Source organism: Sus scrofa, chromosome 8 (genome assembly GCF_054392235.1).
Source record: "Sus scrofa isolate SSC_HxYL_T2T_F1_AM1 chromosome 8, Sscrofa_HxYL_maternal_Yorkshire_Landrace_v2.0, whole genome shotgun sequence".
Lineage (NCBI taxonomy): Eukaryota > Metazoa > Chordata > Mammalia > Artiodactyla > Suidae > Sus > Sus scrofa.
In genome coordinates, this window is record NC_139390.1 from 40,365,015 (window position 1) to 40,376,869 (window position 11,855).

General features: G+C 46.5%; 1 protein-coding gene across 4 annotated transcripts in view; it reads right to left on the reverse strand.

Annotated features, from left to right (window-relative positions):
- The window catches only part of LOC146400437 (uncharacterized), a 70,844-nt gene extending 62,709 nt beyond the window's left edge, over positions 1-8,135 (reverse strand). For all 4 annotated transcript variants that reach the window (XM_084972074.1, XM_084972070.1, XM_084972071.1 and 1 more), the window contains exon 1: positions 7,722-8,135. In XM_084972074.1, coding sequence (XP_084828200.1) covers positions 7,722-7,860 — 139 coding nt within the window. In that variant the 5' untranslated portion in view covers positions 7,861-8,135. The remainder of the gene's footprint in view (positions 1-7,721) is intronic.
- Between the last annotated feature and the right edge of the window lie 3,720 nt (positions 8,136-11,855).

Sequence of the window (11,855 nt, forward strand, 5' to 3'; positions counted from 1 at the left end):
ACCTCCATATGTTGCGGGTGTGGCCCTAAAAAAGCAAAAAGAAAAGCAAGGAAAAGAAAGAAAGAAAAGTATCTTTTAAGACACTTCCATGCCTGACTGTCCTGTCTAAAATCTCATGTTCTGAGCAGAAACAAAAGGGCTCCATGCCTGTAAACCAGTTATAATGGAAAAAATTAAAAAAAAAAAAAAAAGAACTGCAAACTGAAAATAAAACACAACTGAATAACCACACATCTGGCACAGTGCCTCTTTCACATCTATATCTTTGATATCATACTGATCTTATTGGTTTTAGGAGGCAATCGCCTATGTCACTGGTAGGGTTGTAGGGTCTCAATGATTTAGCAGAGAATACCTTATCTAGTTCTCAAGAGCTTGCCCAAGTTCTGACCAAGACTTGTTTTCTTATGTATTTACTTTTTCAGAGAAGACTTCTATAATGAAATTTTGGTATTGAAATTTAGGTCTCCAATTTTTTTTTTTTTTTTTGTCTTTTTAGAGTTGCACATGCAGCATATGGAAGTTCTGGGGCTAGGGGTTGAATCGGAGCTGTAGCTGCTGCCCTACACCACAGCCACAGCAACTCGGGATCCAAGCCATGACCATGACCTGCAACACAGCTCATGGCCATGCTGGATCCTTAAGCCACTGAGCAAGGCTGGGGATTGAACCTGCATCCTCATGGATACCAGTTGGGTTCTGAACCTGCTGAGCCACAAAAGGAACTCCTATATCACCCATTTTAAAATTAGGTTGTTTTCACTGTTGAGTTGTAGAAGTGCTTTATATATTCTGCGCATTAACCCTTTATAGGAGATACGGTTTGCAAATATTTTTTTCATTCCATGCCTTGTCACTCTGTTGATTGTGTCTTTTGATTCACAGACTTTTTTTTTTTTTTTTTTTTTTTAGGGCTGCACCTGTGGCATAAGGAGGTTCCCAGACTAGGGGTCAAATCAGAGCTACAGTTGCCAGCCTACGCCACAGCCACAGCAACGCCAGATCCCAGCTGTGTCTGTGACCTACACCACAGCTCATGGCAACACCAGATCCTTAACCCACTGAACAAGGCCAGGGATTGAACCCACAACCTCATGGTTCCTAGTCAGATTCGTTTCCACCGCGCCATTGACGGGAACTCCTGATTCACAGAAGTTTTTGGTTATGATGCACCACTGGCATTTCTGACCTTCCAGTTTTGGTCCCCTGGCTCTCAGAGGGTGTGGACCATAGAGCAGGGAGGACTGCCTCATGACTCCATCGACAATGGGCTGACAGGCCACTGCTGACCGGCTGCCAGCTCCTGTTCAAGCACTTTTAGGACAGTTTCAAAAACCTCCTCACTCTCCACCCTTCCACCTCCCCAACACACTCAGGGTGTAGAATTACTTCAGCAATAATTGAATTTCAAGATGGTCGTCCTTCAGCTCTGGGGTGACCTTGGTTGGCACTGGATTTGTCAGAGCAATCGTGACATGGCTATTGGCCTGGACCTGCGTGAGTGTGGACAGTGGCCGGTCCGAACACGTCTCAGTGAAAGAGAAACAGAGAGAAGAGAGGCGGTCTCCATAGCATGTCTCCTCTGTGACATTGGGACCGTGAGAGGTCGGAACAATGAAAACATCATGTAGCCTCCCAACCCCCCGATATGTTAAAAGAAAAGCAACAATAAGCCATAAAGTGAGCCTACAGAAGGGCAACAAAGTTCTGATTTTTCTCCAAATAACAGCTTCAGAATTGCTTTGGAAATTCCAGATCTATTCTTTAAAATGTATTTTTTACAATTTTACAGTGATTTTTATTTTTTCCATTATATTATTCGCTGGTTTACAGTGTTCGGTCAATTTTTTTTTTTTAATTTTTGAATTGTTAGGTAAAACAACTAATTTAATCACTGTTATTAACTCCACAACGTAAGTACACTTATAACCTCCAGTTTCATCATTAAGGAAATGAAGGCCCAGAGCTGTCACTTGCCTGCGATCACATAACTAGTGAGTGGCAGAGACAGGATTTGAACTCAGAAAGCTGGGTTTCAGAGTCTCTTGTCCTAAAGTCTAAAATCCAGCCATTTGAGCCTGGCACCTGTGACCCACCTCTGCCAGCCTGCACCTGCCTTTCAGCCCCTCCCCTTGCCTTGGGCCCTTCCACTCACCTCTCCCTTTGCCCACCTTCCGTCCTGGCTCATTCATCTGCCCCCCGAACAGTGTTCCCCTCGGGCATCTCCCCTCCACCCACCCAGTCTGGATGAGGCGCCCTTCCATGGCAGGCTGTTCGGACAGCTCATGCTGCACTTTGTGGCACAGAATCCTAAGTATCTGACTCTTGCCTGCCTCTCACCATAAACTGAGACTTCCCTGAGGATAGAGACCAAGGTTTTAAATCTCTCTGTCCCAGAGTTCCCATTGTGGCTCAGTGGTTAATGAATCCAAGTAGGAACCATGAGGTTGCCGGTTCGATCCCTGGCCTTGCTCAGTGGGTTACGGATCCGGCGTTGCTGTGAGCTGTGGCGTAGGTCAGAGACATGGCTTGGATCCCAAGTGGCTGTGGTACAGGCCAGTGGCTAGAGCTCTGATTCGACCCCTAGCCTGGGTACCTCCATATTCTTCAGGTGCAGCCCTAGAAAAAGACTAAATAAATAAATAATAAATAAATCTCTCTGTCCCAACCTAGCCAAGTCCCTGGTTCGTAGTCAGTGCTCAGTACCTGGTTTTGAGTAAACAAATGAGGCGGAGCCCAGACTAGACCTTAGACTAGAAAGAGCAGCAGTGATTGCCCAAATGGTAGTTTCCACCCTGGAAAGGCTGGTGGTACCCGGGGCGGACAGGGAGCAGCCCCCGTCCATAGAGACTGAACCAGTGGTGAATGGAATGCATTCAGGGTGTGAACCTGACACCTTCAGGCATGGTCCTGGGTACATGTGCCTGATTCATAAGGAAGAGTCTGCTCCCACAAATCAAAGGCAGTGACAACACTTGTACACCCCCAAATGGTTGTCATCGGTCACAGAGTGACTGTTGGGTTTTTCAAAAATGTCAAAATCAAAATCCTATGAAATTAGATTGTTATGATCATTATACAACTACAGATGTGATAAATTTATATGAGCAAGGAAAAAAAGTCAAAATTGAATGAATGGGTTTTTTTTTTTTTAACCTTCTCTTCTTTTCCTAAATAATTTAGTCCTTTGATCCATTATATGGGGCCAGGTAAGGTAGCCATGTGGGGGATGGAAGCAGTATGGTGGCCCAGATCAAATCAGGAGATGAATGGCCTAGAAAGGACGGCTGCCTGGCACAGGACCAGAGCCTGGATGGGCAAAGGAAGGGATTCCTCTGAGGGGCAGCCTGGGTTTAGCTGAATCCATGTGGGCTGAGGAGGTGCCTGTGTAGGGAAGGGGGCAGTGGTCATGATAGCAGCTGGTCACATTCAGGGGATTGATCAGATAAGCAGGTGTGTTAAGGCTGATGGGAACCAGGCTCCACAAGTGTTAGAGAAGGAGCTTACAATATGGAGAGGGAGAAAGTGAGGATGCACCCTGTGGGGTTGGACTGGAACTGGCAGCACCAGAGTGAACTGATGGTTTTAAATAAAACTGATCATCTACAGAAATAAATATAAATGAATACACACACACACACACACACACACACCCTAGCTCTGCCCACTGAGAGAGTCAGGGAACAGCAATACCTGAAGTAGCAGTCTGAATTTGGATTCTAAATAATTCCCCACTAAATAGAATCAGAGCTCCTTGATTTTTTGGGGGAGGGGGGGTACACCTGCAGTATATGGAAGTTCCCAGGCTAGGGGTGGAATTGGAGCTGCAGCTGCCAACCTACATCACAGCCACAGCAATACCAGGTCCGAGCCGCGGCTGTGACCTACACCATAGCTCATGGCAACACCTGATCCTTAATCCACTGAGAGAGCCAGGCATCAAACCCGCATCTTCATGGATCCTACTTGGTTTATTACTGCTGAGCCACAGCGGGAACTCCAGAGATCCTTGATTTCTAAGGCTGGAACCTCACATTGTACCAGGAAGTAAGGAAGTGCTTCAACAATGATGACATCATGCCCAAAGGGCACATTGACAGTTTCATTGAGAATGAGATATTTCTATAATTTCAAGGTCCTTCTCTCTAGGACACTTGTTAATGAAAAAGAAAAGGAAGAAGAGTAACTTCCCAATGGAGAACCCTGGAGGGGTTTTATTTAATCATTTATTTAATGATCAGTTTTATTTAATCAAGTGATCTCAGCGGAATTTAAAATCGTCTGTCGCCTGATAGGATGTACTAAGTAGAACACAGCATCACTTCTGTGATATTCTTGCCTAAGTTGTAGAAATGGAATCTAAGTGTAAGGAAATGCAGACAAACCAAAGTGAGGAACCTTCTGCAGAACAGCTAAGCCTCTAATTTTAACAAGTGTCCGGGTCATGAGGGTGGAGGAAGTATGGAGGGAGGGCACCATACTGGAGCAAAGACATGTGACCACGAAAAGCAATGCCTGATGCTACAACGCTCTTTTGCTAAAAGGCAACTTGCAAAAACCTGAACTGGTCTGAGGCGCCAGTGACAACAGATGCAAACTTTCTGGGGTCGGAGGATTAGATAATAGCAACATAGCAACATTAACTTCCTGATTTTGTGGTTGTGTTAGAGGATGTCCTTGTTTATGGGAGATGCACACTGAAGTACTTGGGGAAAAGGAGGAACTTTTTTGACAGCTCATTCTCAAAGGGATCAGGAAAAAGACAATACAGAATTCTTTGCCCAGGACTGTACATGCAACTTTTCTATAAGTTTGAGATAAATATATCTTCGTCTATTCTATATCCATATCTGTATCTACATCTACATTTGGGTGGATAAAGCGGGAGTGGTTGCCTGAGGGGCAAAGTCAGGGTATATCTGCCATATGTCAGTTCTCGGCTAAAGTGCTAGAAATGTGCATTCTCACTCCACTCATTTAGTAAAGAATGGACAGTTTCCCAAAAAACTAGAAAGAGAGAACACAGTATCTCTAGGGCTGGTCATGCCAGCCACTTGGCTTATCTGATAATGGGCTCATCTGCCAGAACTAAGAAAGTGGGGACATGGAGGCCCCTTTGTCCTCCCAGGAAGTCTGTGGGATAACTAAGGGCCAGTTCGTCTATTCATCTGGCACATGATTTGTGTTGAGGATCCTATGTTCCTTGGAAGCTTGGTCTAAAGTTCTAGTAACAACCACCATTGCCTATGGGGTACCTTCTAAAGGTCCAAAACTGGCTGGGAGAGGTGTTTCATGTGTTCTTTTTTTTTCTTCTTTTTTTGCTTTTTTTAGGGCTGCACCTGTGGCATATGGAGGTTCCCAGGCTAGGGGTTGAATTGGAGCTACAGCTGCCAGCCTACACCACAGCCAAAGCAATGCGGGATCCGAGCCACATCTGCGACCTACATCACAGCTCATGGCAAAGCCAGGACCTTAACCCACCGAGCAAGGCCAGGGATCAAACCCACAGCCTCATGGTTCCTAGTCAGATTCATTACCACTGAGCCACAATGGGAAGGAACTCCATGTCTTTTTTTTTTGTGATGATCACAGTGGGTCTCCATGTTAAGTACTGTCCATGTCAAGTACTGTCCCCAGTACTTCTAGTTGAGTGAAAAGGCTTGGAAAGGCTTAGAAACAAACTCATTGTTATGGGCTGGATGATGTCCCTTCAAGTTTATATTCTAAAGCCCCACTGTATCTCAAAAAGTGGCTGGATTTGGAGATGAGGCATTGAAAGTGGTGAGTAAATCAAAAAGGGGTCCCTAGGGTGAACCCTAATCCAACCTGATTGATGCCCTTCCCAGAAGAAATTTGGACATGCAGAGAGACACCAGGGTGCAGGTGCAAAGAGGGATGACCACGTGAAGACACAGTAAGAAGGGGGCCCTCTGCAAGCCCGGCAGAGTGGCCTAACCCTGATGTTGGACTTAGAGCCTCCAGAACTTTAGAAAGTACATTTCTGTTGGTGAAGCCACCCAGGCTGTGGTCCTTTGTTATGCAGCCTGGCAGACTAACACAGTCATACCACGCATCTGGTGGGGGCTGAAGTTGCTATTCAAAATCAAGTCAGTATATTATAGGAAATTAAACATTTATATAAATACTCAGAAATATATTTTAAAAAAATCAAATCAGTATAGCTTTGATGCAAGCCACCTTACTACAACAGGGCTTCTGCCATGAAACCTCTCCTCCGACCCTCTCCCTTCAACAGACCGCCCAGGACACTCAACCAAGTATCCTTAACCGATCCCTCCTCTGTGACCTCACAGCACTTAGCACACTGCCTATAGTGGGTTACACACAACTAACCCATAATATTGTGGTCCAGTTGAGGGTAGGGCTCCTCTTCTCTGTGTCCCAGCCTCTCCAATGGAGCCAGGTACATGGCAGTTAAATAGTTAGTATGAACTGAGCACTTGGGTGCCAGCAAAGATTTCACATGCATCATCGCATTGACATCTTAAGACAACCCCATGAAATAGGCATCACCACTGTTCCCACTTTACGTGTCAGAAGACTGAGGTCACAGGGGTTATCTGAGTCACCCCAGGACACAGCTACTAGGCGGTAGAACCAAGAGTCATATCCAGATGGTCTACCTTCCCAGTCTGCTCAGTACCCCCTCTGCTCCTCCGCTGCCAGTCTTGCTGTAAATGCTCACTCCCTCCCTACCTGGGGCGGCCAGGGGACAGGGGGAGGGGTGCGCTGATCTGCATTGCTCTCCCTCAATATAAGTCTGCACGTCACGCTAAGCCTGGTGTAAGGCTCCCCTCCCATGGAAAGCCTTCTCATAAACAAACTCCTCTCCCAGCTCCCACTCCTTCAGCACCACCTGGGCATCCAGTCTGCCCTGCGCCCTGACACGTGACCCAGAGTTGGGCACATGGGCCAGCGCTGATCAACATCTGTTGAACTGGAGTCAATGTCTATGGAGAGAAGCAGACAGGGATACACAATGCGGTGGCGTATTGGACTAGACCCCGTGACTCTCTGTTTCTGGATTGTCCAGGGGAGTTCCTTGCTCCGGTTCCATCCTCTCATCAGATCGTGTGCTGGGAATGTGGCAGAGAATGGAGCCTGGTATTTGGTTTAGAGAGGAGAGTCACTAGTCTGCTGAAAAGAGGCGGGAGCGGCAATGAGATGGACTGTCTCACCTCCTACCTGCTGCTGGGCAAGTCCATTGCTCTGGGCCTCAGTTGCTCTGTAGGTGAAAGTGCAGTGATGATGCCTATTTCTACTGCCGAAATGGGATAAAATGCGTGAATGTATTTTGAGTATTGATGACGAATAATGTCACAGAAACCCAATCATTATTAGTGGGATTACTTATGATTTACTGACTTGCTTGGCCAGTAAAAAAAAAAATTTACATATGTATATATGTAGTTTTTATTTTTGAAAATAAAAGAAGAGGTGTTCGTGAAGAATGCAGAAAAAAAATAAATCAAGCCTAAAGAGAGCAAATATCCTGAGGCCTTTCTAGAGTGTTTTGGAAAAGACAGACCTAGATATCTCTAGGTTCTCAACATCTTGGGTGTGTGTGTGTCTGTGTGTGTGTATGCATGTGTTTGCGTGCAGTGCAGTGGGGGTGAGGGTGGAGGCTGGGCTGGGATAGTCTGGGGCAAAGTTTTCTCCAATTGTCTGATGCCAACCTCTGGAGGAAGAAGGCCTCTTACCTTTGCTGTGCTGTGAATCAGTTTCCAGCCAGGTAAGACCTCTTGGTACAGTCCATTTGGGAGCTAAGTTTTTCTGACTCAGCAGTAGCCCAGAAAAATACTCTTCCTCTTTCCTGTGGCCTGTCTTCCAGACACGCATGAGAACCACCCCGCTTTGCAGTTCATCAGCTCATCCCAGGCCCCGTCTGCAGGCTTTGCACAGAGCTGATCCATCAACCAGGGGAGAGCGGCCCCCGCAGAACAGCCACCCAGGAGCATCGGTAACAAGTCTGCTCTGGTTTGCATGGGGCCGAGGCCCCCTCCAACTTCCTCCTGCTCTCGCCAAAGCCAGGATCCTTTTGTTCACCTTTAGAGCTGCCAAATCAGACCTACCGCACCCCTGGATGTTGTTTTCCTGCAGGCAATGGGAAAATGAGCTTGGAACCAGGGAAGGGAAATCAACAAGGAAATAAACACAGGGTCACTGCCCCTCCAGGTCAGCACCAGGCTGGGACATCATCATGCTAGGACCACTTCCTGAACAGGCGGGAGCTGGCCACTGCCTGGACGGGTCTCAGAATCCTGGGCATCTTTTCATTTTTAAGTCTGCGAAGAAGCGTGCCTCTAGCTCAGAAGCATGAAATCTATCTCAGACAAATCAAGCAGTCCTGACTCGCTCCGATGCCTTGCCAAATCTTTCAAAGATTTTCCATAGGCAGCATCTCTCGTAACGGAACACTGGCAAATGTTTTTAGACAAAGAAAAAGAGGGAGCGAGTTCATGGCTGACACTAGCTAAGACTTTTAACGATATAGATAAGACATTTAAAGATACCCTCTAAAGATACAGGATTATCGTTTCAATAAGGATTTCTTCTACCTACTCTTCCAGGTCACGGTCATCAGCAGCGGCACTGTCTTTGCTTGCTTACTTCACTTATGGAGACTTTACTGTCAGCTGGGTCCTGGGCTAACGACCTCCCCTGCATTATTTCATTTAATCCTTGACATAAGCTTATAGTTCTCATCCCCATTTTGTGGATGAAGAAACTGAGGATTAGCAAGATTAAGTCACTCCTGCCAAGTCACCCAGCTGGTTAAAAATGTAGAAATTGCCTTTCTGGAAGGGTGTTCTTCTAAGCCCTGTTTTTCCCGCCTGTTGGCTTAGGTACTTCTGTGGTCTGACAGCTCCGGTGGTGGCCAAAGAAACTCTTCGATCTGGGAATGGAATTCTAAACAGAACCACAGATCATCAGCTAGCTAAGCGGTCTTGCCCTGGAGTTATGAATCGGTGCTACCTTTCGGTAACTTGCACACAGAACACACCTAGCCCAGGGACCCCTGCCTCTTGCTAATCCACGGGGGCACTGCTGGCTGCTGTCACCTGGCTGTCCACCGTGATTCTTTTTTTTTTTTGTCTTTTTGCCATTTCTAGGACTGCTCCTACGGCATATGGAGGTTCCCAGGCTAGGGGTCTAATCGGAGCTATAGCCTCTGGCCTACACCATAGCCACAGCAACATAGGATCTGAGCCGTGTCTGCAACCTACACCACAGCTCATGGCAACGCCGGATCCTTAACCCACTGAGTGAGGCCAGGGATCGAACCCGCAACCTTGAGGTTCCTAGTTGGATTCATTAACCACTGAGCCACGATGGGAACTCCTCCACTGTGATTCTGATCTACCTGTAAGGAAGTGCCCTATAAATTTCGTGGCTTCCGTGTGTGCTTCAGCCTGATCACAAGTTCATCTTTTTAACTTTAGAAGCCTAACAGTTAGGAGCTTCTTTTCATAAGTCATCCATAAGCTGAGTGATTCTATCTCAGCCTGGAAACGTCTGCTGGATGCAAAGAAATCGGCAAGTGTATTTTCAGTCCTCAGGTCCTACTACAGCTTTTTTTTTTTTTTTTTTTTTTTTTTTTTTTTTTTTTTAAGTATGAGCACTGGCCTCCTCTTTACTTCCAATTGTTAGCATGGAGCTCCTGTGCAGTTACCCAGGCAGCTGGCCTCTGGGGTCAAAAGAAAGTAAAACCTGTATTTATTTATTTATATTTATTTATTTATTATTAGGGCTGCACGTGTGGCATATGGAAATTCCCAGCGTAGAGGTTGAATTGGAGTGACGGCTGCCAGCCTACAACACAGCCACAGCAACACAGGATCCGAGCCATGTCTGCGACCTACACCACAGCTCACGGCAATGCCGGATCCTTAACCCACTGCATGAGGCCAGGGATCAAACACGCATCCTCATGGATACTAGTCAGGTTCCTTACCACTGAGCCACAAAGGGCACTGTGTAAAACCTTTAATTAGGAGACAAGGAGATGCCTCCCCGCGAGGTCCAAGTTGTCCTTCTCTGCAAATACAAGACTTCTGACATCAGGGCAGCTGCTCGGCCTTGGGACGCTTGCATTTAGTTGGTTGGAGTTGTGGGTCCTTTGCTCCGGGGCCACATAAGCCTTTAACCTTGAGGTTGGTCAGCGCTTCTTTCTCAACAGAGATGAAAGATTTATTTACCAGATTTATGGCAATTTAAAAAAAAAAAAAAAGGTTGGCGCGAGGTCGGGGATTTCGTTTGGATGTCATTTCATTTTTCTTTCTCAGGGGTTTACAATGAAACACAGTGTCCAGAGATGTTTATAGACACTGGTATAGGAGTTCTTTGATGAGGAATGGCAATTTATAACCACCAAATGGGCCTTTCAACCTTATCGTATGAAACAAAAACCAAAATGTTGGAAAGGAGAGGATGTCATGAAGGCTTTCGGGTTCCTCATCTGCTTCACAGCTTGGCACCGCCAGGGCCTAAAGACCGCTGCTTTGGGGACTGTCAAAAGCCTTTGGAGGTTTCCATTCGGTAAGGTAAGAAAGGTGAGGAATGGATTTTGTCTCCTTCCTCTCCTTTGAGCATCTGGATCCGTACCGATTGCATCGGTTCCAAGAGCTGAGTCCACATGCTGGGACTGACAAGAAACACACAAACCTCCCCAATTTTTTTTTTTTTTTTCTGCATGGTCATGTAACCAAGGCAGCTGACTGTTTAAAAGTGGAAACAGAGAGAAGTCATGGATGACAAACAGGACGTATTCATTTAGTTTTACAAATGTGCCCTTTCCAAAGCCAGAATTACTCACTCCCTGGCAGCTCATGGTGGCGGGGGGAGGACCTGGGTCAGCTCAAACGCCATGGCTTTAGGATGTCCTTTCCACGTGGGGGTGGGATGTTCCAGATAAGGCAGAAATGTCAGATGCAATGAAAATCCTTATGGATTTTAATCATCACGGGAAAGCAAACAACTTCGACAGGCGAGGAAAAGTGGCCCGTTTTTAGAGTGTCCCAGAAAAGTCCTCCCAGGCCTAGCTATATATGCAGCGACAAATGTCCTCATTTTGGGTGTATTGTGAAGGAGGGATATGAAATCTGAGCTATGTCACATGCCAGAGGAGCTATTTCAGCCTTCTGTAATAAAGCAATCAGAACCTGAGCTAGCATTCGTTCCAGCTCGTTTTGACTCTTATAGGATGCAAAGGGTGAACATGGGTTTATCAAAATAGGAGGTAGAAAATGATGGCCTTTGACCATGATGGATGGGTGGCTTTCCTTTTTTCTCCTCTAAGCACACAGTTGATAGTGTGCCCACAAACGGGAGAGTCAGTGGGAAGTCCAGAGTTCCACGCTGAGGCTTTTTTTTTTTTTCTTTTTTCTTTTCTTTTTTTTGGCTTTTTTGTCTTTTTTGCTTTTTCTAGGGCTGCTCCCTCAGCATATGGAGGTTCCCAGGCTAGGGGTCGAATCGGAGCTGTAGCCACCAGCCTATGCCAGAGCCACAGCAACGCGGGATCCGAGCCGCATCTGCAACCTACACCACAGCTCACAGCAACGCTGAATCCTTAACCCACTGAACAAGGCCAGGGATTGAACCCACAACCTTGAGGTTCCTGGTCGGATTCATTAACCACTGCACCATGACAGGAACTCCTATTTTTTTTCTTTTTAAGGCCACACCTGCAGCATAGGGAAGTTCCCAGGCTAGGGATCCAATTGGAGCTACAACTGCCTGGCAACCTGAGATCCCAGCCGCATCTGCAACCTACTTCGCAGATTATGGCAACCCCGGATTCTTAACCCACTGAGCGAGGCCAGGGATCAAACCTG